At 29.5% G+C, this 25607-nt stretch overlaps 3 protein-coding genes across 4 annotated transcripts; all 3 read right to left on the reverse strand.

Annotated features, from left to right (window-relative positions):
- Positions 1-5204: 5204 nt before the first annotated feature.
- On the reverse strand, positions 5205-7108 carry LOC101259115 (RNA exonuclease 4-like). Its single transcript, XM_026029101.2, has 6 exons — positions 6946-7108; positions 6468-6598; positions 6104-6321; positions 5818-6024; positions 5646-5726; positions 5205-5481 (listed from the first exon to the last, which is right to left on the reverse strand). Exons 1-6 carry the CDS (start codon positions 7106-7108, stop codon positions 5247-5249), a joined length of 1035 nt encoding a protein of 344 aa, XP_025884886.2. The 3' UTR covers positions 5205-5246.
- A 7829-nt stretch (positions 7109-14937) lies between these two features.
- LOC101258818 (uncharacterized) lies at positions 14938-20420 on the reverse strand. The gene is made up of 14 exons (XM_004233283.5): positions 19831-20420; positions 19458-19602; positions 18736-18803; positions 18574-18627; positions 18403-18486; positions 18224-18309; positions 17963-18043; positions 17311-17441; positions 17009-17050; positions 16155-16231; positions 15982-16075; positions 15823-15904; positions 15487-15559; positions 14938-15344 (listed from the first exon to the last, which is right to left on the reverse strand). Exons 1-14 carry the CDS (start codon positions 19923-19925, stop codon positions 15176-15178), a joined length of 1281 nt encoding a protein of 426 aa, XP_004233331.1. The 5' UTR covers positions 19926-20420; the 3' UTR covers positions 14938-15175.
- A 145-nt stretch (positions 20421-20565) lies between these two features.
- Positions 20566-23805, reverse strand: ca3 (carbonic anhydrase). 2 transcript variants are annotated; one of them, NM_001246918.1, is made up of 8 exons: positions 23741-23805; positions 22719-22780; positions 21966-22103; positions 21784-21832; positions 21551-21667; positions 21328-21467; positions 21133-21238; positions 20566-21002 (listed from the first exon to the last, which is right to left on the reverse strand). In NM_001246918.1, exons 2-8 carry the CDS (start codon positions 22769-22771, stop codon positions 20838-20840), a joined length of 768 nt encoding a protein of 255 aa, NP_001233847.1. In that variant the 5' UTR covers positions 22772-22780; positions 23741-23805; the 3' UTR covers positions 20566-20837. The 2 variants fall into 2 exon arrangements, with proteins under 2 accessions (NP_001233847.1, XP_069149198.1); XM_069293097.1 differs by lacking the exon at positions 23741-23805 and adding an exon at positions 22934-23620 and having other exon boundaries at positions 20568-21002.
- Between the last annotated feature and the right edge of the window lie 1802 nt (positions 23806-25607).

Here is a 25607-nt window from a genome sequence, read left to right on the forward strand (position 1 = left end):
TAAAATCCAAATAGAGCCAATAGTTCCTTATCAATTACCAATAATTCTATTTTATTCATTTCGTGATAAACTTTTTTTCTTACCTACGATATTTTCACCAAGACACGCACATACATGCACTCCACTCACACTACACACTAAGCACTTCACAAAATCCTCACACCACTCCCATCTCCAAATCACACAATGAATAGAGAGCATTCATCCACAACAACTAGAGAAAGATTACTAATAAGTGGTGAGGTTGATTCAATTCTCTCTCTCTCTCTCTCTCTCTATATATATATATGACTTAGACAAATGAGTAGACTCAAAATATCTCAAGTGGGATACATGAGGAGAGGACGCATTTACACATCTTTGATAAATGTATGTTTTGACTTTTATCATGTATAAAATATAAATAATGCCAAATAAAATTGTAACATCATCATTGAATCTCATGTCACCAAATAAAGAAGAGTACATGTTTACTAAATAATAGTAATAACAGTAAATAGAACAACTATTACATTATTGCATAAATAAATAGTAAAACATTGTCTAATAGAGTTTTTTTTCCCCTCCCTCTACATCAATTTATGTAGGAATCCAAACACCAACAATAATAATTAGACCTTGAGATTTCCAACAATTGTGCAGGTGTCATCTTCTCAAATTCACTTTGCTTACATGACCCAAAAATATTACAAGTTTTTGGGTCAATAACAAGTGGCCACTCCTCCCTTTTATGAGCTTGTGATTTCATTTTCATGTACAACCTCATTGTTGCAACACAATCATCATATGGATCTTGAACTCTTGTCTGAATCTCATACCTATTCATCACAACATAATTTTAATTTAATTTTTGAGATTGAAGTTTTCATCTAACAATAATTAATAATTCAAAATGTTTACGTACATACGTACCCAAGATAAGTTTTGGTCAAGTACTTGAGTGAATTGCTATTCTTGTTTGTGTCCATCAGTGGAGGATATTTTGCAGTATCCCTTCATACAAATTTTTTTAAAATTTTTTTTGAAGAAGAGTCAAACAATAATTTATCAGGTTATTGATCGTTGTCAGTTATCACGTACCTTATCATTACTGATGGGTATTGGAGTCCTAAGCATTTAAAAAGACGATCCAAATCGTGACCAACAAGGATCCTAGCCCTTCCACTTCCAGCATGAATTTGCCAAAGAAGTTCCCCGTTACAAATATAATATTGAATTTTTCCTGTTACTTGGTTTATTGGCATTGCACCCCTCATGTGTCGAGGACTTATCCCCGATGTTTTATACCTAAACATTCACTTTATTATTCAATTTGTCTATATCAATTTTATTAATAAAAAAAACCTTAGTACATCAATATTACCTGTAGTTAGTGATTGGCCTAATTGGTTCGACGTAGGAATCAAAGAGGATTCTTTCATGTTCATCAATTAGACAAACTCTAGCACAAAGGTCAATAGCTCCATCGATGCCACCACCTACTATTTTACAAGAAATAGCAACAACTTTTCGTTGCATATTGTCAATCCTTAAGTCATTTCGAAGCCCACGATAGAGAAAACCCTAAAAATTAAATTAACACAACTATAAGGATCTGAGAAAAATAGAACGTACGATCAAATGGATGAGTTGCGGAGTTTGAATAAACATACATTATTTGAGCGTGACAATGGACATGATTCTTTGTGAGCCATTAGAGCATTACGACTAGCAAAGAGTGACAAACAAATGTTACATCCTAGTTCCTTGAAAATCTTCTCACAATTTGCCTTTGGTAATGGCCCTAAAATTAAAAAAAAAATAGAGAAAAAAATTTGTTAGCAATGTATAATTATGTTACACAAGTCATTTGACTAATTAGGACTTTTTGCTAGAATTTTTATATACCAATAAGGTGTTGTCTCAAAGCTGCAAAAGATTGACAGTGTTTCTCACAAATCAAACACATAGGTTCATGAACTGAATGATATGATGTCCTCATGTGTTCAACTAGAGACTCCATTGTGTTGAACGTCTTATAGCATGCTGCACATTTCCTGTAATGACGAAAATCGTAGATAAATAAAATGATCTATTTAAAAGAGTATATCTATCGTGAATAAAATAAAAATACGTTTAGTAAAATAACTTTGTGAAAAGACATATTTATAGTCCTCGAGAGTTTGACAAGTCTCATTATCTATGGTCCATGACATTATAAGTAGTGCTTAAGCAATAATAAAAATTTAATTGAGAAGATGAAGCCTCTAAATTTTTTTTGAGTGCTAGTTAAGCAAGATTTTGTAAATTATCAAGTACATTAAAAATCTAACTTTTATAAAATTGTATCTTAATTATTAATAGATACATATATATATTGACTAAATTAAATATGCAAAACAGAAAGCTGTTCCACTTAGCCAATCTAGTGGATCTGGAACCTTCTGCCTCTCATATCATTAACTATCAAGCGAAGTTAAAAATTTAAATCTATTAAATCGAATGACAACTCCCTTCAAAGAGGAGGAGATATAAAAAGAGTAATTCTTTTTTTTTTTTGATAAAATTAATATGATTTTTGACAACTATGCATAAGCTACTCCTTCTCATCGATTTTTTGGGTGTTACGCTACAATTTGTATTAATTCCTCTGATAGATTAGAGGTAAGGTCCATGTCTCCTCTAATTTTTTGTAACGTTTTATTATATATCGACAAGTAAGGGGTTAAAGCTTATCCCACGGCCGCACCAAAAGTTTCACAACCTAAAGTGATGACTTATAAAGAAAAAACATTTGTACACATGGTCAGTGTAGTTAAATATAATAAAACTTTAATCAATCTATTTTTGCAAATTAAAATTTACTGATAGTAAAGAAAATCATACATATAATATAATAAAATTTTAATCAATCTATTTTCACAGATTAAAATTCACTGATTGTAAAGAAAATCATATATATATATATATATGATATAAATCCATTTGAAAGACAAAAACAAGTTAGTAAAATTTTGTAAAAAGACATGTTTATATTACCTGAGAGTTTGAGAAATCTCATATCTATGGTCCATGAAAACAACAATAGTGCTTAAGAAATATTAAAAATTGAATAGAGAAGAATGAAATGTGAGAATAATTGAGGAGACATACCAAGGTATTTATATAGGTAACAGAAGACAAAGCCTTGACTTCTTTTTTTTGAGTGCTAATTAAGCAATAATCTGTAAATAGTCAAATGCATTAAAAATTTCACTTTTATTAGATAGTATCTTAATAATTAATAGATATGGACTAAATTAAAAATCCAAAACAGAAAGCCGTTACGTTGTAGTCAAAATGCTTGGGGTCAATTGGGCTATTCTAGAATATTTGAGAGACAATGGTCAAAATGTGTCTCACTCGTCGTTTCATATTAATTGAATTTTTAAGGTATTTCACGCCTTTAAAAAAAGTAGATTAAAACATAAATTAAATATAATTTTTCATTTTTACCCTTATTAATTATTGTCAAATTTATTGAAGTCAATCATATTGAAAATTTAAAATTTCAATGAAAGGTTAAATTGAAAGAAAATTTTAAAAATAATTTTGAAGATTGATCAATTAAATTAATTTGAAAAATGAAAAATACTTCAAAAATTTAATTAATATGAAATGGAGGGAGTAATGTATAGAGGTTCAATTATTTTTGTCCTTGGTTTATACCACTTAATAAATACTCTCTGTTACCTATTTTAATTGACCTAATTACTTGTTTATTTTGACAAATTATTAATTAATTACTTTTAAAAATGTATAATTTTTAGAAAAGCTTAAATTTTTAATTCACCGAGTTCATAACTAATATGGATAAAATAGTATAATTACCATGTTAAGTATTGTTTTCTTAATAAGTGTGTCAATTTAAAAATGGATAAGTAATTAAGGACAAAGAGAGTGTAGTGTTTACCTAAAATGTACTTATATTGATCTTTTAACTGTAAATTTAGTAGTTTCTGTTAATATAAAGTTAAATTTGTCTGTCAACTTTAGCAGAAAATTGTTAATTCGTTCGTTTCTTTTTATGTCACGTTTTTAGTTGCATTTGTATTAAGAAATTAAATAATTTTACCCTTATATCCTTATTTAATGTCTTTTTTAAGTTGACTTTTCATTATGAATATGTTAGACTTCAAAAATTAAAATGCATTTGGATGACTATTTAAAAAAATTTGGTTTATTTTCAAAAAGCATATTTTATAGAATAATGATAGAAGAGACTAATTAATCAATGTGTGAAGTATTCTAATGAATATTAATTACTTAGTTTTCCTAGGTTTGTCAAATTATATATTTTCAATATTAATTACTTCATCAAGAATATAATAGGAAGAATATAATAATTTATGTATTAATTTATAAAATAATAAGTATTTTAATTTAATTATTTTTAATAAAAAATGATATATAAAAAAGAAACGGAGAGAATAATTTTTTTAACGAAATGGAGGGGGGACATAAAGCCTAATGGCTTATAATGCATATAAATAAAAGTATTCACAAAGACTAATACGGAGCAATTGTAAAATTCTACTTTCTCTCTCCGTTTAATCGTTATTGTTTCTATCTTTTTAGAGTCAAATTATAAGACTTTTGATAAATATTTTATAATGTATTTTTTTTTTATCATATTGATATGTAAGAAATTATAATTTATAGTACTTTTAGAATACTTTTTGAATAACTAAATTTTTTGTTTAACATATCGAATTAATGTAATTTAATTTAATTTAAAAATGTGTCAAATTGACTTTCGAAAAGCGTAACATGACAAATAAAAATGAATGGAAAGTACTACTTCCTCCGTCCACAATTAGTTGTCATGATTTCATTTTTTATAGTCAAAATATAAAAATTTGACCAACATTTTACGAGGTATATTTTCATTATATTGATATGTAAAAAAATTGCAATTTATAGAACTTTTCGTATAGTTTTTGAATATCTAAAAAATCAAAAAATATTAAATTAATGTAATCTAATTTTACTTTAAAAATTAATTAAATTAACTTTTGAAAAAGCGTAACATGACAAATAAAAATGGACAAAAAATCAAAATGGTCATATTTTTTCATACATTAAGGACTATATATCAAAAACCAAAACAACTCAAAGACGTAGTAATAATAAAAAGTAATACTATTACATTATTGAATAAGTTAAGTAGTAAATGTTGTTTAATAAAGAGTAGCATGGTTTAATCTATAAATAAATTGATGAATTTCTTAGGAATCCAAACACCAACAATAATAATCAGATCGTGAGATTTCTAGTAATTGTGAAGGCATCATCTTCACAAGTTCATTTTCCTTCCATGATGCAAAATTATTACGATTTTGTGGGTCAATTGCAAGTGGATAATTCTCCCTTATATGAGCTTGTGATTTCATTCTCTTGTACAACCTCATTGTTGCAACACAATCATCATATGGATCTTGAACTCCTGTTTGAATTTCATATCTATTCAATTACAAGACAATTAAGATTGATTCTTATTAGTACCAAGGTTAAACTAACAAATGTCTCGTGTGAATTTAGATATAATTTTTTATATTTAGAAACTGGAGTATATAAAAGGTCACAATAATTAACAATTTAAAGTATTTACGTACGTACGTACGTACCCAAGATAAGCTTTGCTCAAGTACTTGAGTGAGTTGCTCAGCTTGCTTGTTTTCATTAGTGGAGGGTATTTTGCTGTATCCCTACGTAAAATATATTTTAATTAGTTGTCTTATTTATCAAATTATTATTTATACATGTATGTTGTGTAAACTCGACAATTAAAGGACTTACCTTAACATTATTGTTGGGTAGTCCATTTCTAAGCATTTTAAATCATGATCCAAATTGTGACCAACAAGGATCCTAGCCCTTCCACTTCTAGTACGAATTTGCCAAATAGGTTCACCATTACAAAGATAATCTTGAATTTTTCTCGATACTTGCTTCAATGGCATTGCATTTCTCATGTATTCTGGCCTAATCCCCGATATTTCATACCTAAACATTTGATCAACCCGTCTATATTATGTTAATTAATCAAACTTTAATACACTAATTACTGGTGTACGACAATTACCTATAGTTCGTGATGGGAATATTTGGTGCAACATAGGATTCAAAGAGGATTCTTTCATGTTCATCAATTAGGCAAACTCTTGCACAAAGATGAAGAGAGCCATCGTTGCCACCACCTACCATTTTGCAAGAAAGAGCAACAACTTTTCCTTGACTATTGCTAATTTTTAGGTCATCTTGAAAACCTAATCCCAACCTAGTCATACGATAGAGCAAACCCTGAAAATTAACAAATGTATAAAACTACGAGTATTTGAGAAAGGGTAATGCTAAATAACCAGAAATTGAAAAAAAAAAATCTATTATATCTTTTTTATTTTAAAATAAACTGATGTTCGTTGTGTTGTTGGAATAAGTATACATACATTATTTGAGCGTGAGAGTTGACATGATTCCTTGTGAGTCCTTAGTGCATTCCGGCTAGCAAGGAGTGTCAAACAAATATCACATCCTCGTTCCTTGAAAATCTTCTCACACTCAGCCTTTGGCAATGGCCCTAAAATACAATTATATGACTAATTTAGAAGAAAAAGTTAACTAGACTCGGAGGCCGAGCCAGGATTAGAATTTTGGGGTTGTAAATTTCAGGACAAAAATATTGCAAACATGCTTGATGGTGGGGTTTGAAGCCACACCATTAGCGTGAAAATCATTTTCACCACCCCTTTCTTACTACTAAGCTGTCAATCAAATTTATTAGAGAGTTCACAGGTTAATATATATACATATACATATATATATATATATATATATATTTTTTTTTTGTCCAAACCCACGAACCCCCTTCTGCAAACTAATACTATTGCAACTTGTTGCTAGGAAGGAAAAAAGAAAGAAGATTACCAATGAGATGTTCTCTCAAAGATTCAAAAGATCGACAATGTTTTCTACAAATCAAACACATAGGTTCATGAACTGAATGATAAGATATCCTCATGTGTTCAACTAGATGCTCCATTTTGTTGAACTGCCTATAGCATGCTGCACATTTGTTCCTGTACTCCATGAATTTTTAGAGGGGTTAAAGTTCTATATACTGACATTATAAATAAATTTACGCGATCTAGTCATTTGTAATATAAGGTAAGCAATGTTAGATGTGATAAAACATTATTTAACCTTCCATCATAGATTAAAATTCCCTGATATATAGTACTATAAGAATCTTAAATCAATTTGAATGAATACTGCTATCGTGAATGATATGCATATTAGTATATAAGATACAAAAACAAGTCAATTAGTAAAATTTTGGGGAAAACAAAAACTATATATGTAGATATAGTACCTAAGAGTCTCAGAAAACTCATTTCTATGGTCCATGACAGAAATATTGAAAAGTGAAAATAGAAGGGAGATGGGTGAGAATAGTTGAAAGGGCATCAAGGTATTTATATAGGTAACACAAGATGAAGCCTCTGAAACTTTTTTTTTATGCTACATTATTAAAAAATCTTGTATACAATATAGATTTTAAATTAATTAATACATATATAGCTCGATTGGTTAAATATGCAAAATGAAAAACCTTGTAGTAATCAAAATGCTTGGGACCCCACTACTGGGGTATACTCAGAGGCGGAGTAAAGAGTTTGGAGTTTTTTTTGGCAACTTTCACGTATTATAAGTGTATAAGACGGAGATATATATTAGCTTGTGTATATACAATTTTCTCTCGCTTTATACAATTAGAAACACAATTTATACAATTCTATTGTATAAAGCGAGAGAGGCGAGCGAAGGAAGCGAGCGAGAGAGGGAGAGTGACGAGCGAGATATGAAGGAGAGAGGACTGACAAACAGCTTGCTATGAAACACAAATAAATCAAACGGTACCTACTATATTTATTTTATATTATTAGTTTGTCATTCTATATAATTATCCTTTTTTTTTTATTTACAATGAGGTTTAAACCCACAATATAAGCGTGAAAAACATTTTCACAATTTCATATTTACCACCGAATCATCAATTAATTTTGCTAGGGGGCACAAGTTAACATACATATATGTTTATTTAATTTTCTAGTAAAAATACAAAATCTAAAAAAAATTACTGAATTCGATCGAATCCACGAACCACCTAGCTCCACATCTGGCTATATACTAGAATATTTGACAACACCATGTCCTAGAATCAGCAAGACCACTCATATCTAAGGTCCTAAAGAATTTATTTAAATTTTACGCGTCAATACAATTCATTTATTCCTTTTCTAAATTTAACGACTATATAGGTAAACATTAAGTAATATATTTGTTATTCGACTCTTGTGTAACCTAACTATAATATATATATATTAAAATAAAATGAAATAATAATAGGTAAGCTATTAATTGTTCATACATAATTAGTGATGTCCAATTATGTCCAGTTGAATTGTTTTCTAAAAAATAATTTTTAATTCATCAAACAAAAGAAGTTAACAAAATATCTTGACAATAGTTTTCATAGATCTATTTGATAGCTACGTATATATTTCAAATCAGCCTATAACTTTTAGATGGCTTGAAATAGACTGATCTTATAAATATGTGAACAAATCATTAACACGATCAAATTCAAATAATTTAAATAAATTATATTTTTATAAATTAATTTTATCATCCTTAAACATAACATCTGCTCGAGTAAAAAGTTAAAAGTCAGGAATGAATGAGATGCCATAGTTTGTGGTTGTAAATTCATGAGTTGCAGCAGAGGCTTTATTTTAGACACGCAAATATCTTCTAATATATGAAGTGATCAGAATAAATGCTTTATTTATTGATACATATTTATCTTTCTTGAAGTTAAAATTAATTTAGACCGTACATGTCCTTTCAGAAAAGTCAAAATTAACGTTAATATGTTATTTGGGTTGACCAAGATATATTGATATAAAGAATATTTGTATACTATATGATATAAAGGGATATGAAATTGGAAATTTTAATGCACGTTATAATGCACTAAGGTAAAAATGGGAAGTACTTTCGGCAAAAGCATTATAAATATTACGTCATAGCTTACTGTAACAATTTCCTAAGTTATTATTCTTTTTTCACTGTTTAATTGTGATAAGGATTGTGTACGTAGGATGGTTAAAGTCGGAGTACGACTGATTTTATGTTTAGCCAATACATGTGAATCATATTAAATATAATATATTTGAGATAGTAGATACATGGAGAAAAGCGAGCCAAATAAGGAGAGATAGATAGGAGGGAGGCGAACAAGAGAGGAAAGTGACGAGCGAGATTTCTAGATACATATAAATCATACTAGGTATATATGTATATGAAAACACCGGCACAGAGAGAAAGAGCTGAGCAAGAGAGGAAAGTGATGAGCGATCGAGGTAATTAGATATATATGAATCACACTTGGTATAGTATATGAGATTCCGAAATAGTAAGAGAGGAGAGCAAGTGATGAAAGTGACGAGTGAGATTCCTATATTCATATGAATCACACTAGGTACATATAATTGAGAGACAGAGAGAGAGAAACGAGCAAGAGACGAAAATGACGAGTGAGATACGAGAGAAGTGAGTGAGAGAGCCAGACACAAGCAAATCCAATAAATTACACCTAATTTTGACTCATGTATCGAAAGTTTAAAATTCAATAAAAATCATAATATTTTAAACTAACGTGAATCTGAATAATTAACTCCTAAACTAACGAGATATGTGAATCATACTATATAATATAATAATACTTTAAAGCATACTATATATTACAATAACTCCGTGAATTATACTATAATAATACTTTTTAAATCCTACTCAATTTTAATATCTCTATTTCAATTTATATGAGTTAACTTAACTTGACATAGAATTTAAGAATTTTCTTTAAAAAAGAATTTACTTTAAAATAAATCATAAATATTTATAGGACCTGAAATCATTTTATTAAAAGGAAAACGTGTATTTTAAAATAACATTATTACTAAATATAAAAAATAGAACGGCTAAATTTTTTTTTAAAGTCATATGAATCCTGGATGTGATTGGGTATTACTTGCCCAAATCTTAAATTCGTGATTATCTAAGATGCCTAAAATATCATATTCATGATTATCTAAGATAGTATCAGATTTTTTTCCCTCTCTCTCTTTGTCTAAGATTTTCACCATAAGATATTTTGTCAAACCTTGACCTCTATTGTTTTTTCACTAACAAATACTAGTAGTCACTCTATTTATTCAACTCTTTATCTTTTTGACCAAAATAAGACCCCACTTAATATATTCGTATATTATGGATGCTGCTAGAAAAAAAAAGATGTAAATTTAGTGATTTACAAAGAACAATTGTAATTCAGTAGATTCTTGAGACTTGGGACCATTTCCCTTGTATTCTTTTTTTTCTTTGGTACATTAAGGCGTTTGTGAGCCCAAAAAAATTGAAAGAAAGGACAAATATAATCCAATCATTTTTAAACTATTCCGTTCACAATTGGTTGTCATGATAAGATCATGCATAATCAGAGATGGAGCTATCTTGATACAAGGAGGTTCATCTGAACCCTCTTCGACGGAAAATTACACTATTTATACATGGTTAAAATAATATTTTATGTATATATAGTAGATGTCGAACCCCCTTCGATAACTTTGTGTGTCTATTTCTATGAATTTTGAACCCCTTATTAAAAATCCTGGCTCCGCAACTGTGCACACCCTCAAGATATACAACGTGTAATTTGACTAATATAATCCTACTATACCAAGAATATCAAAAGTCTACATAACTTTTTAAATGAATTACACTATCATTAAGGGCAAATTTAAAAAAATGACTAATTATTTCTTAATTATTTAAATTGACAATTAATTTTGAACATTCAATTTGAATATATCTATCAAACAATTATAAACGAAAAAAGTACATAAAAAAAGTTATTTATCCTTTTCGAAAATGACTACAGCTATCTTGGTAAGTGGAGTCATATATTACTTGAAAATAAGTCGACATAAACTACACTTTTAAGTCGACATAAACTACACTTTAATTGATAAATATTTAAGTTAGCTGAATATAAAAGGAAAATTAGTTTAATCATTCACATAATATAATCGTTCTAATAATTTCTTGCAATGATTTTTTGGTAAATTATCATGATCTCCAATTATTATCTGTAAAATAGGCTTATAACTAAAATAATGCAAAAATAAATTTAAAAAAAAATATTGCACTAAAATGGTATAAAATTAGAAATAATTGTGTTCATCGAAGCTATTCCACAGAGAAGGTGAAATTGCAAATCTCATAAAAAATATCCATATATATCTAAATTCTGATTTCATAGATTAAACAAACCTAATTGATGATCGATGTCTTTTCAAAATTTATTCCCTTTCTTTATCCTTATCGCTGTCAATTAATTGCTCACGTTACGAATATGAATGAATATGTCAGAGAACATTTAGGTTTTTATATATTTTTTTCATTAAAATAATTTTTAGCAGCATTAAATATTAAAATTAATAAAGAATGTTAAAGTTTTTATCGGTATTAGTTAAGTGTCACTAGAACCAACGTCGCTAAAGAATTTTCAGACATGTACAAAAAGTGTCAATTGTCACTTTAAATACATATCTAATGACAAATTAATTCCTGCTAATAATCATTTTTGTTGTAAAGGAGTGGGTGGTGGGTCGCATTGGAATTAGGGTTGAAACGATACGTTGACAGTGAGGATGAATAATCAAAATCGTAAATAAAAAATTGTAATTATTTGATTCATTCTCTTTAAAATCTCGGACTTTTGCTTTTAATTGATGAAATAGTTATCGTTGAAATTTCACCACGAAAGTAATACCAAACTTTAATTACAAACATATAGATATGAAAATTTGCGGGCTTAAATGAAGTGTTGATGACAGAAAAAGACAATTAACTGAAAATATTTCTTTGGAAAAATCTTTAAAAATACAAAAAAGTATATACAGACAATTATTCTCTTCGACATGGCTCCTTTGTTTTTTTTTTCTCTCTTTAACAAAACGATTGGTTACGTAACAAATAAAAAGTTAGAAAGCATAAGATTCTTCAAAAATTAAAAATCAAAACGGTCAAAAGTCAAGCCACCACTAATCGTGTACGTAATGAGAGTGGATGTGGACTCGTGTATATGTGAATATTGAAGGATATCCATATATACTATTTGCGGAGCTAGAAATTAAAATACGATTTTATTAGCGATCAAAAGGCAAGCCAGTGACTACTAGAACGAAGCTTGCTTTAATAATCTAAATTATTATTGTTTCAATTTTATTTTACGTGATATCTTGATTAAACCCTCTATTTATAAAAAGAAAATATTTGTGCTACAAGTTTCAAACTTGTCATAATGATATTTCTGTGACTATAACATCTCCATCATTAAAGGTACAAATTGAAAAATTAAATAAAAACTAACTGAAGAAAAGAGGCACATATGAAATGTAACTCCTTTTCACTAATCATAGAGTTACGCAAATGTTTTTGAGTATCTCAAAACTTAACAAATAAAAGGGGTACGTATAATAAAGATATCGGAGCTCAAAGGATATAAAATATTAACAAAAATTTCAAAATGGTATATAAAATTTTATATTAATCAAAACGGTAAATTACTTCACCGAAAAAAAGTAGCAGCGATTTTGGAAATGTGATTATTATTTTTTTTTAAAAAAAAATCATATTGCTACCTAGGCAGCGATTTTCAATTTTGTTTTTTTAAAAAAAAATTGTTGAAAATCGCTGCCTAGGCAGCGATAATTTTTTTTTTGAAAAAAAAAATTCTTCGATTTTCAATTTTTTTTTTTAAAAAAAAGTAAGTCGCTGCCAAAGGCAGCGATTTTCAAACAAAATTTTTTTAAAAAAAAAAATTAAAAATCGTTGCTAGGCAGAGATTTTCTTTAATTTTTTTTTATAAATGGATCTAAAAAAATTTAAAAATCGCTGTCAAGGTAGCGATTTGAATCTTTTTTTAAAAAAAAATCACATTTTGCAAAATCGCTACAGTAGCAACGATTTTGCTTTTTCCGGTGGAGTAAATCGCTGTTGTTCCAGCGATTTTGCCGTTTTGGTTAATATAAAATTCAATATACAGTTTTAAAATTTTTATTAATATTTTATACCCTTTAGGCTCCGAACTCGTATAATAAACTGATTATTATTTTATTAAAATACAAAAGAAAGTTAATTAGGAGATGGATTCATAAATAAGAAACAATTTAAATAAGTAAAAATTATGCATGCAGAGTGAATAATGTAAACATGTACGTGCATGACAAGTTATTCCTTCAATTTTCCTTTTTGCATATGCCATTACTTTAATTTCTTTTCTCTATAGTTTTCACTTTTTATCATTCAAAGGTTCCAAAGATTGAACGAAAAATTCCCAACTTTAGACTGAACTTACATTGCCCACATCTTTTCAGTCCATATAATTCACCGCAACAAGAAGAGATCTTTTTTTAATATGTATTGTCGTAAAAATATTTAATTAATATTACCATATTTAGAGTCGCTAAAATTTTTACTAAACACTGGTTAGAAATGTTATATTTATTACTATATCGCTAAATAATTATCGCTTGTTGTAGTATATTTCTACTTTCTTGCTTCTACCAGAGAGCAGATAAAAATTAAAGCATAGTTTGAGATTAGGGTTTTCAAAGTTATTATTAGATTGTAAAGGAAAAAAAAAATAATATTGCAGACGATGGAAATTTTCATTAATGACAATTAATAGTTGAAAGACAATCACTTACAAGCTGAATTTTTCCATTTTTATCAATATTACGCATCTGAAAGCGTAGGGGTGTACATAATTGGATTGATTCAAAATTTTCAAATATCAAATTAAATTTTTTGTATAAAAGTTTCAAATTTATAAATCAAGTCAAACTAATAAAATTCAATTTTTTATCGGGTTGGTTCGGGTTTTTTCAAATGTCAAATCAAATTATTTTGTCAAATTTTTAGATATATAAATTAAACCAAACTAATAAACTTCGAATTTTTTCAGATTTTTGTTTTTTTTAGTAAAGTTTGCATACAAACATATAATTAACTCGTGCTCAAAATATTTCTTTAGTCCAACCAAAATATAATTATCTAAGGTGTTTCTTTAAAAAATAACCAAGATATGAGATGAGTATTGATGACACAATAATCTTCAATAAAAAGTAATACTGAAATCATCATATAAAATAAATATTGTAAAGTCATAATGAAAATAATTATAATTTAAAAGTACTAAATCATGCTCAAATAAGTTTGATAAGTATTAGTTACATTACTAAACATTTAAGGAAAATTAGAATTAGAGTACGTATTTTAATTGTCTAAGCCAATGTAAAACTAAAGAACAAATATTCAATATTATTGTCATTCTTAGTGTTGAACTGATTTTTTTTTTTGCACTAGTATTAATTTGATTTTGATTTTAAGTTTTGTTATAATTATCAATATCTATGAACTATAATCTTTATTGGACTCCGAATTTTAAAATAATATATTAAATTAAAAGATAAAAGCTATGAAATAGTATAAGTAGTATTTTAAAATGATATCAAAGTAAATATTTTTATGGATAAAATAAAATTTTAAAATTACATATATAATGTCAGGTTATTTTGGTCTCGAATTATTTTTTAAGTTAAAATCAAACCGACCCATATATAGTCCATTTTTTTTAAATACCAAATCAAGTCAAACCAAACCATTAGTTGAATTTTTTTCGATTCGACTCAATTTATAATTTGGTTCAATTTTCGATTCGATTTCATTAATATGAAAGAGATCGAGTGTATTCAGGCTCTTTGTCACATCAAGCTGCCAAGTTCATGAAGGTAATCAAAACCTACAATAATGCAGGTATACATTGAATATAACATGTCGAGTTCACGAGGTATTCTACCTTAATGAATTGGAACAACCACCTATATAAGAAGCAGAACAAATTCATGTGTATACTATCTAACAAGAAGTATATAATGCAAAAAGAATAGCACAAAGTTTTTTTGCTATGGCGCCGCTGAGGCTACTACTCAAAAGCTATAAGAATGACATGTTGAAAAACGAACTGAGACTACAACATTTTGCCAATTGGTCTTAGTTCCCTAGGCATGCCATCAAAATTCCCAGAATTCACATCAGATTGAAGTAATGGTCTCTTCCCCACTTTCCAGTGTATGCCTTCTGCCAAGTGCTCCTTGGTTGGTGTCAGCATTACAAAGTTTGGATCGGCTCTTTGATAGCTGCAATTTCAAAGATAGCGAGAACTAAGAAATCTTTTCAACGAGTTCCTATGAAATCTACTAGACACGTTACAGTTGGTAAACCTTTCCTGCCTGTCTACTAAATTATATGGACTCAATATACAACTGAAGGATAACCAACCTTCCTTCTCTAATGTTGTCAACACGAATGCCAAATCCGAAGGCTGTTGCTCCTTTTACCCGATCTCTAGTAGCTGTCAACCAATATAAAGTGATTATAAGATATCATCAGCCACTGAGGCTCAACACTTCTGATCTATACCTATTAATATGAGAAGGGCAGATCTAGACACCAGTTGGCATGAAAATCCAACAGTCAAATTATTCTTTCACGATATTGTTTTAGCACATACTGTGATACAGTTAGTGTTCAGGGGCGGGATGAAATAAGTAATAACAACAATAAAATAAATACACTCTTTGATTATGTTATATGTGTAGCATAAATCACTATTACCTGAAACATTGAAAGTGAAGGAAGGTTTCCACCAAGACTTAAATGCCAAAGCTACAGATGAGCTTAGAGGCCCCACCTTTCCCTGTGTTAGTAACATTTGCAGTTATTAGTACCCCTGGTTTTGGTTAGTATGCATAAGAGAATCCAGAAGGTGATTACCTTGACCAAAAAGTTTTTATTAGCTTGCCAAGATGCAGCAACTTGAAAAGTGGAGTCGTGGATGCTGCTGGCCGGAGCTTTCTCATCATTTACACTGCCACAATAGTTTACAACCAAGTCAGATCCTACTCTACTCTGGCCAGCCTAGAGCTTACTACACCATCTCAGAATACCTTGTCTGCAACTCAAACCCGAAATCTATATAATTAGTAATTCCAACTACTTCGTCTTCTTCTAGTGGATTTTTCACCTGATATTACATAAATTGCTTGTATCAGTACTACCTTAAATGAAGCACAGAAAACTTCTAGAATAATGTCAAAAGCAGTAAATCAAAGTAACCAAAGCACACATTGTTCTGTTTCTTTTCTCAAATTAGATCTTCATCAAAACCAGAGAACTCAAATTAAAGCTTTTTACAGTAGAAACAATTTTTATCACCCCTGTATTTTTCGGAAAACTAACAGCGAAACCACCTCTCTAATCTGATTAGTGGTATGACCTCAAATGATTTTCCTGTGTACTCTTTTGCTTTCCAGATTGTCTGTTGCACACCACTCCTAAAGAATTGGACTATGCATACTTTCCGCACTGGCAGAGATAATCCAATACATGAGGTCTCATTTAAACCAAGGAATAGTTAAAATTACAGAATGTTCTATTATACAGACGTTTATACAACTTCAAATCCATAGAAACAATTGATGCATATTTCCTATTTGACAAATCAGCAGAAAAGAAAAACTAATTGCCAAGACCCAGAGAACACATTGTATGTACTAAATAGGCGTAAAAACAGATTAACTATAACAAATATCCAAATCCAAGATAAAAGGAGTTAGTGGCATATTATGCAACATGATTCTTGTGGAACGTTCAGCAAAATTGCACTTTTATCATCACATGCTGCTGATTAAAACAGACAATACCTCCAAAAATAATTTGATTTGAAGCAAATCCAAATTGCATTTAAAAACAACGATGCTAAACATACTGAATGACATTTCCTCAAGGAAGAGAAGCATACCCGTCTTTGAACCACCACGTGTTGATAGAATGAAGCAATAAACTGCAGCAAAAATGATTAAATATTATAAGTGTACCACATGTAAAAAATATGAAGTACACAATCAAAAACAGTCAGTTCATAACCAACTACTATCTAGCCAATACAACTTCATAAAATATTCATCTGATCCAACAAAAATGGGTGTAGAAATGGGCCCTAATGTCTACAGCAACAAACGAAAACTAGGATTTTGTGGCAGTTCAGAAAACTAGCACAAAAAAGAGCTTAGCACACCACTGAAAGAAGGAAATGCAACAAACCTGTGAACTCTTCGCAAGCTCAAGACCAAAATTGAAGGATGGGCTCAAAGGGCTGCCTGATCCCACTCCATAGCCAATGGCACAGCTCCAATTTTCTAAGTTCTTAAACTTTTGGCCACTTTTGCTACCAACTATCAAAAGTAAACAGAACCAATAAAAATACCATCCCATATGAATTTTGAGTTATTCTTCTCTCTCGCACTCACTATGCATGCATGCATCATTGGATCAAGAAGCAATTTATGAACTGTAGAGGAACATTTTCTCTTAGATACCCAAGCTTTTACACTATAAAACATCAAAATAAGCTTAAAGCACTTCCACCATGTGAAGTGGCCATGCATGTTCACAGCAACTGGATTCCATGCACAGGATTAGAAACATGTATTGCACATCTTATTTTATTGGTAGACAAAGGTCAGATATGTGACGCATATACGGGAAAAATAAGACAAAATGTAGCATATAGCACGGGATAACGAAATTCCAGATGGATCTTTTGGACAAGAACAATTTTCTTTTCTTTTTGTTGAATTAATCAGCACAAAATCAAATTTTCCAGTCAGGAGTATATATTGTTTTCTAGTGACTGAATAGTTATTATATCTTTACCAAGGAAACCAAGTCAGTGAGTAGTGTCCAAGAAAATTACACTGTGATTCATACTGCACCCCGGTGGTTAATCTTCCCATTTTGCTCACCAGCCATGCACTTTTGGGAACATCATCTCCCACTGCATGAACATTCATTAGTCCACTTTGGATTAAACAAGGAATAACAAAGATTATTCCACTCGCAGCTAATATACAGGAATGTCCAGACTAGAGAACTTAGTAAAAGCAAGTTCAAGTAGAAACAGGTCCCGGGGAATATATGAACATAAAGATTTACTTAATCATTGCATGTTACATACAAGCGAAAGGCATAAGAGTAGCTCCAACCGAGAGATTTGATGAGCCATATCTCAAACCCATGACTCCATAATCTTGTGAAGATACTCTGGACATTCAAAATGATCATGTCAGTCAGTGCACGTTCACAAATCTAGGCAAACAAGTCTGAGATCCCGGTTTATAACAGAATCAAACCAACCTTTTCTTTAAAAGGACTGGGAAAATGCCAAAAGCTCCAAACCCAAATTTAGGGTAGAATGCACATGATCTCATCAGCAATGTCCTGGAAAAAAAGCAAATGGAAGAACAATGGTACTGCAGTTCTTCAATCTAAAGGAAAAAAATTCTTAGGGAAGTGATTGAGACTTACGGATCATCATTTGATACGAAAAGATCAACAAATGTATGTGGATCCTCAACATCACTGGAACACAATTTAGATTTTCAGAGATAACCAAGAAGTTTACCATATGCAAATCACATCAGAAATCTTCAAGAAGCCAAAACAAAATCAAAGCAAAGATAATGATACCTTTGCCACCGAAATTGTGCATTTCCTACAATTTTCTCCTCAGGCTTGTGGTCAAGCGGGCCTCCAACCTAAGAAGGCTAAGGAAAAACTTTGTTTCTTGTCAAGTTAACCCGTCATGAAGCAAGGAAAATGTTAAAATTATACCCAAAATACTGTCCATAGACAACTTGATGGAACACACGGGACAAGGCCTAAAGTAATCTTTTACATGGGAAAATCAGTTGATGAAGTTGAGAACTATTATTGTGAAGACACATAAACTACTGAGGAAGGTGAATTTTGCACACTAGACCTTGACAATCCGCGGAGGATGAAGACTGCATTTATAGCGCATCTACAACTTCAGCTCGACCAATTTAACATTCATATATATATTACCGAAAAACCTTAAAAACATATAATTATGCTAAGTTCAAAACATTGTCACAAAGGAATAATGGATAATATGGAAATCCACAGCCACTGACTTAAAAATGTTAAACCTCTCTCTCTCTGTAGACAATCGAAATAGCAAAGCTACATATTTCGAATTGACCAGCAACAAAACCTTTTCAAGTAGAAACTGCTCTTGCCTCTTAATAGTGAATTCTGGTGTGAAAATGTTTGGAACATTTTCCTGACCTATGCTCACAAGCACATTAACAAAATAAAAGAAATTGAAAAGACTGAAAACGCATACTAGCTACTAACATTACCAAATTCATAAGACTGTAGATGGATACAGTTGCAATCAAATCAACGTGTGGATCATCAATTGGCTTAAGCATAATTCTGGTGCTAAAATGCCTCGCTTCCTCGAAATAATCCTCAAAAAGGCATCTCAATGCCAGTTTCCCAAACAACATGTTATATGATGATTCCAGCATCCTACACCGCACAAATACCATATTATATAACTAAATCATGGATGAAGAGGCAAAAATTAGTTCGATTTCCCAAATTGAAGCTAGCATTCCATTTGAGGATATCAGTTCACTATCTAACTTAAACTTAATAACTGTTGGTGAGGGTGAGGGTGAGGGTGAGCCACCAAATTGTAAAAAACATATCAAACAAAATAAATAGTGATAATTTGAGAATAGAGGTTAGAATAACCTTGTACGAGCGGCGAGAGGAGGAAAATCGAAGAGCGGCGGAACTAAGACAATAGGCGGTGGAGGTTCTACGGCGGCCGACCACAAATTCCCCATCTCTCACTCTTTTTTTCACACTTGCTATGCAAATTACAGTGAAGTGAACACCGGAAAATACCGATGAATCGAAGTAGAGTAGAAGCCGAAAAAGGCGGTTAGGAAAAATTCCGAAATCTCAGAATCTTTGGCCGGGAGTTCCTCTTCTTACAGAGACTGTTTCAGCTTTTCAAAATGGACGCCGATTCAGTGACGTGGCATCTGAAATTAACTATCACGTCATTTTTGTGATCTCCACAACTAAAAATTTTCATCAAATTATTCAGACCCAAATACAGTTGTAGATGTAAATTTCAAATGTTTAACTTTTTAATATTAACTATTTATGTTGACTTGTAAAATTATTTTCCAAGGGGCCAATTTTAGAATCATTTAACCCCTGTTCGATAAATTATGCTAAAATAATTTTTATTAAGCTAATGAGGATTGGAACAATAGAAAATTAAGATTTTATAAGTTACATTCGCGTGCGAGTTTAATTTATTTTTTTTATACAAATTGCCTTCACCAGTAATGTCATATAAGCAAATGTTGTCTTGTTCACAGGTTGTGACATGTGACATAGTTTTACTAATTAAGTGCGAAAAGAATTTTCGTTTTACGAATGTCATGATATAATTTGCTAGTAGTAAAACAAATATATTGAGCCAATATAATTTATTTTAATTCCCTCTGCAGAACGTACAGAGTCATTATTACAACAAACCCAAATGGGCAGAACGTACATAAACATTATTTATACCTTATATAATGAACATAAAACAATTTACCACTAGTCTTATATCATAAAACGGGAGAATTTATCCTCTATTTTATTTAGTCATTTAAACTACGTAGACGAATACAACAAGAAAGATAAAAAAGGAACAAGAGGTGTATTATTCTCCCACTAGAAAAATGGTGTAGTTGAATTCAGATAGAACAAGGATGAGAAAGACCAAAGTGAAGTCCCCATAGCTTAAATTCTCCTTTAATAAAATCATAGTAACCTCCCTTCAATGACAGTGTTTTATTCACCAAACCATCTCTCACAAATGGATAGGTCAGCAAGTTGGCTAGTGATACATTCACAGCTTCCTGCAGTTTATTCATTTCCATTATTTTTAGTAAATGCATATCTAATCAATAATAAAATAGCAGTATTAGCGGACTCCAGTGACGAAGTCAGAAATTTTATATATAATCTGAGATCATAACACTATTTTACCTTTTCACAGTATTTGCACTGTTCTTCAAAACTTATATTCGGATGCTCAGCTAGCACCTTGGCCTTGGCAGGTAACCCAATTTTCACCCAATTCTCAATAAATTCACTGAAATATCATCACATATACGTATAATTTCTTCAATTAGTCATGTTGTATTATCGATCAGTGTATATAACTTAAATTACGATACGTACGTTGATTCAGAACCATCTTCTGGAAGACTCATGAGAGCCTTGATACCTCCACAACTACTGTGTCCAATGACTAGAATATTTTCTACCTTAAGATGGAGAACAGCGTACTCGATAGCAGCTCCAGTTCCAGAGTACCTAAGCTGTTACAATGATTAATTCCAATATAAATTTATTAAAATCAGGTAAATAATTAGAATTAACAAAATTAATTATGTATAATGACCTTGTCATAAGGAGGGACCATGTTGGCTATGTTTCGAACCATGAAAGCCTCACCGGGCTGGAAATTGAGGATATGGGATGGGCTCACTCGTGAATCCGAGCACGCAAACACAAAAAACTGTACAGTAGTTTGTTGGTTATGTAAAATTATCTTTATTTAAAAATAACGATATAAAACATTATTAATGTATTCTTGATTATTTAAAATACCAATTATTGAATAACATATTGTACCTTGGGTTCCTGGCCTTTTTTGAGTTTGTCAAACAATTCTGGATTTTTGCTGATACACGTAACAAAATATTATTTTTAGGCAGTTATCATTTTAAGTTTTTTTTTATTACTATAATTTAATTTCAATGTTTTTTTAAAAAAATAATATTACTATGATGTATAAATATGAAAAAGAGGCTTACTCATATATCTCTGTTTTGAAATAATTGAAGCCACACTTGATCCTGTGAACTGGATCGAACGGTTTACTGCTTGTTTGTAACTCAGCTGTCATTTCATCAATTCTTTCTGCTACAAATGGTCCCAGCTCTCCCTTCTCACTGTAAAAAATGTCATGACTTTCAAATTTATAATATTAATTATATATCGATGCAGAAAACTTAAATTCATCATTTTTTATAAGTCTAATTTAAGAAATTTAAATTATAATTAAAAATATGTGGTATAACTTCGAAAATAGCTCAACTACATAAATATAGTAGCATGTACTCTTTCTATTTCATATTACTCGACCCTCATAATAAAGATAGTTATTTTACTTTATTCATCTAATTTATGAAATTAATAACTATGTAGAGTATTAGAGTTTTTGGTTAAAATCATAATTAAACTATATCCTTAAAGCATTCTTTTATAAGATCTTTTAGTTTTTGATGATATCTAATAGAAGGATGATTTAAGTATTTGAAGGACTTTCATGCTGCAGTTTAAGTTTGAGGTATAATTTAAGGATGTTTTTATGAGAAACTCTGAAAGAATACTCCTAACTTATCCAATTTAGAGTTCCAAGTCATCATTAATAAGATTAATTTAGTAAAATACATATCTAATTAGTTTATTCTTTTTTGGATACCATGATCTTTTTTTTAAAAAAAAAAAAGTATCTCATGATTTCATGTATATATAATGCTATAGATACGATTGATGGTCCAAACCTGATAAGGTTCTGGAGGGAAACAATGGCCTCCTCGTAAGATTTGTTTGCCATGTCTTCTCTCTGCAATTCCCCATTATTTTTCATCAGAATTAATTAGCAAATATTCATAAGGGGACTTATCGAGACATAACATAATTCAAAATAATTAAATCGATGTTTGTTTTCTCTAATAGTTTACGCTATTTTCAGATGATATATATGGCCACAACTCACCTACTATAGAGCTATATGTTGTATTCGACGTTTCGATAATTACGAGTAGAACAATTACTACATACAAATTCAGTTGTAGTCATCACATATAGGATATTATATACATAAATATATATAGTTTGACCATACTGATTAAATTACTTATTAGAAAACATTAAAAATCATCACAAACTTTTCTTATAATTTCATTTCTATTGCAGTTTCTTAATTATTATATGATGATTTATTTCTTTCCATATATGGAAAAGAGAAATAGATTTCTTAAATTGATAGAGCAATATGCATAAAAGCTTATAAATCGGTTATAACAAGGTAAAAGGGTGAATTAAAGATAAAGAGAGTCACGTAAGCTAGCATGCATATATATATATATTTATATATATATATATATAATTTTGCACAAAACTTACAATCAAAACTAACAGACGCTACTTAAGTGTAGTCACAGTAGAAATAAAGAATATTTCTATTTGTGAATTAATGAGAAATATATGATTGAAACATGACTTTTTCAGTCATTTTTCAGCAAATCGATTCATTAAAAAAATTATAGCGTAAAAAATAAATTTTTACTGAAATATTATAGGATTCTCTAAGTTTTTGTTATAGGAAAACGCTACTATTTTTTCTGCTGCCACAATTTAATCAAAATATTTTTGAAGATAGCCGCTAAACAAAAAAAAAAAAAAAAAAAAAAAAAAATATATATATATATATATATATATATATATATATATATATATATATATATAAAGAAAGAAGGAAAGAAGCTTATGATTTTTCAAAAAAAAAAATGAGGGAGTATACCAAAAGCTGATGATTTAAAAAAAGGCTGAAGAATTGCTTAATCTTTCAAAAGCAGATGGAAAAGAAATTAATTTGAAATTGTTTGGAGAAATTTGGGTTTCTTTAGCCTCTATTTATACTACTCGATTAGCTAATAAATGAGTTATCATATTTAATCTCTGTATCACGTTTTAGGTATGTTACCTTTTATTTTATATATAAAGCCAAATAGCGCAATAGTGTTGAAAATGATTTCAAGGTAAATAATTCAATGTATTGTTACCTAGCTAGAGCTTTGATCTTTATCTGTTTGTTCATCTGGTGGCGCAATGGATGAGGTTATTCTTTTCTTAATTAGAAATTTTAAATTCGAGTCTTGGATATGAAAAAATTCATAATAGAATGGGCCTTATTCGGAACGAGTCCAAAATATTCAGACTCTAATATACGTATTAGAAATTGAATGAGAATTAAAATAAAGTCTAATTAGTATAAGTGAATTTAACATGTTTTGAAGAAAATATATGTCAGGTTTGAAAAAACATAATCATTTTTTAAGAAAATCCTACTCAAATTTTATAATAAAGTAAAGTTTAATTCAATTAACTACCTTAATTATGTCAAGTCCCACCGATCAGAGGAGTTAAGATTAGGAGTTTGGGGATTCTAAAACAATTTATTCGGTTAAAAGTCTCTCTCTATATATATATATATATCTAATTAATTTTTAATATAAATACAAAATCTATGAAAAGTTAATAGATTCGTCTAAACCTATAAACCCTACCTAACTATGCTTCTGCCACCTCCAATAAAACTATATATTGATAAAAGTATACATAAAAAAGTGGTAGTCAATTTAAATATGTATTATAAGGCAATACAGTGCCATCTTTGTCAAATTATCGACATGTAACGTTTATCACAAAAAAATGAATTTCTTTGACCGATTTGTTTTATTTGAATTATCTTGTTCAATTCAATGAAATCAATTATTGGAAGGTTTCGTGTGTATCCTACCACGATGTAAAATAATCTTTCGAATTATAAATATAAAATTTATAAAATTCAATTTTTCAAATTATAAATATATAATTTAAATATTAGTTTGAAACTTTGAATATAAATTTGAAATTTTATATTTCTAATTTAATATTTGAACTTTAAAAGTTTGAAAATTTAAATTTTAAATTTTAAAAGTTTGAAAATTTAAATTCAAACTTTAAAAGTTTAAAATTTCAAAATTGAAACTTTGAGGTTGTAAAAGTTTAAATTTCAAAATTTAAAAACTATAAAATTTTAAATTTCACATTAATAAAAATTAAATTTAATACAATAATAAAAAAAATTAAGACGAATGGCCTAGACTTTTATTAATATTAATTTGATAGTACAGTTTGATCTACAAAAATATTAGTAGAGTATTAAAAGATATAATATATACAACCACTTTCTTGGAAGGCTCCGTTTGAATTAGTTATCGAATTATCATACTCACACTTATAGACAATTAAACATTTAAATTTAATAGTCGATGCTACTATATAGATCTTTACTTAAATCATTTAACATTTCTCTAGTAACATGATCGGGAATTGGTTGAATAGATAAATTCTCCATTGCCTCAATGTCGTCGTCACTATAATCTTGCATTATTTCATCAACGTCACTTTGAAATTTGATCGACAGTGGTTCACGACCTAAATTTCTTCTCTCGACATTAATCCAATCTCTAAATAATACCGATATCTCCAAACTATCTGCTGCTAGTAGTGAATGCTATGATATCCAATTTGAAACTTTGCTGCACTAAAAACATCTTTTGAAGCTACTGAAGATGCTTGAATAGCTAATACATTTCGAGCCATCGGTTGAAATTTTGGAAATT

The sequence above is a fragment of the Solanum lycopersicum genome, chromosome 2 (genome assembly GCF_036512215.1).
Source record: "Solanum lycopersicum chromosome 2, SLM_r2.1".
Classification (NCBI taxonomy): Eukaryota; Viridiplantae; Streptophyta; class Magnoliopsida; order Solanales; family Solanaceae; genus Solanum; species Solanum lycopersicum.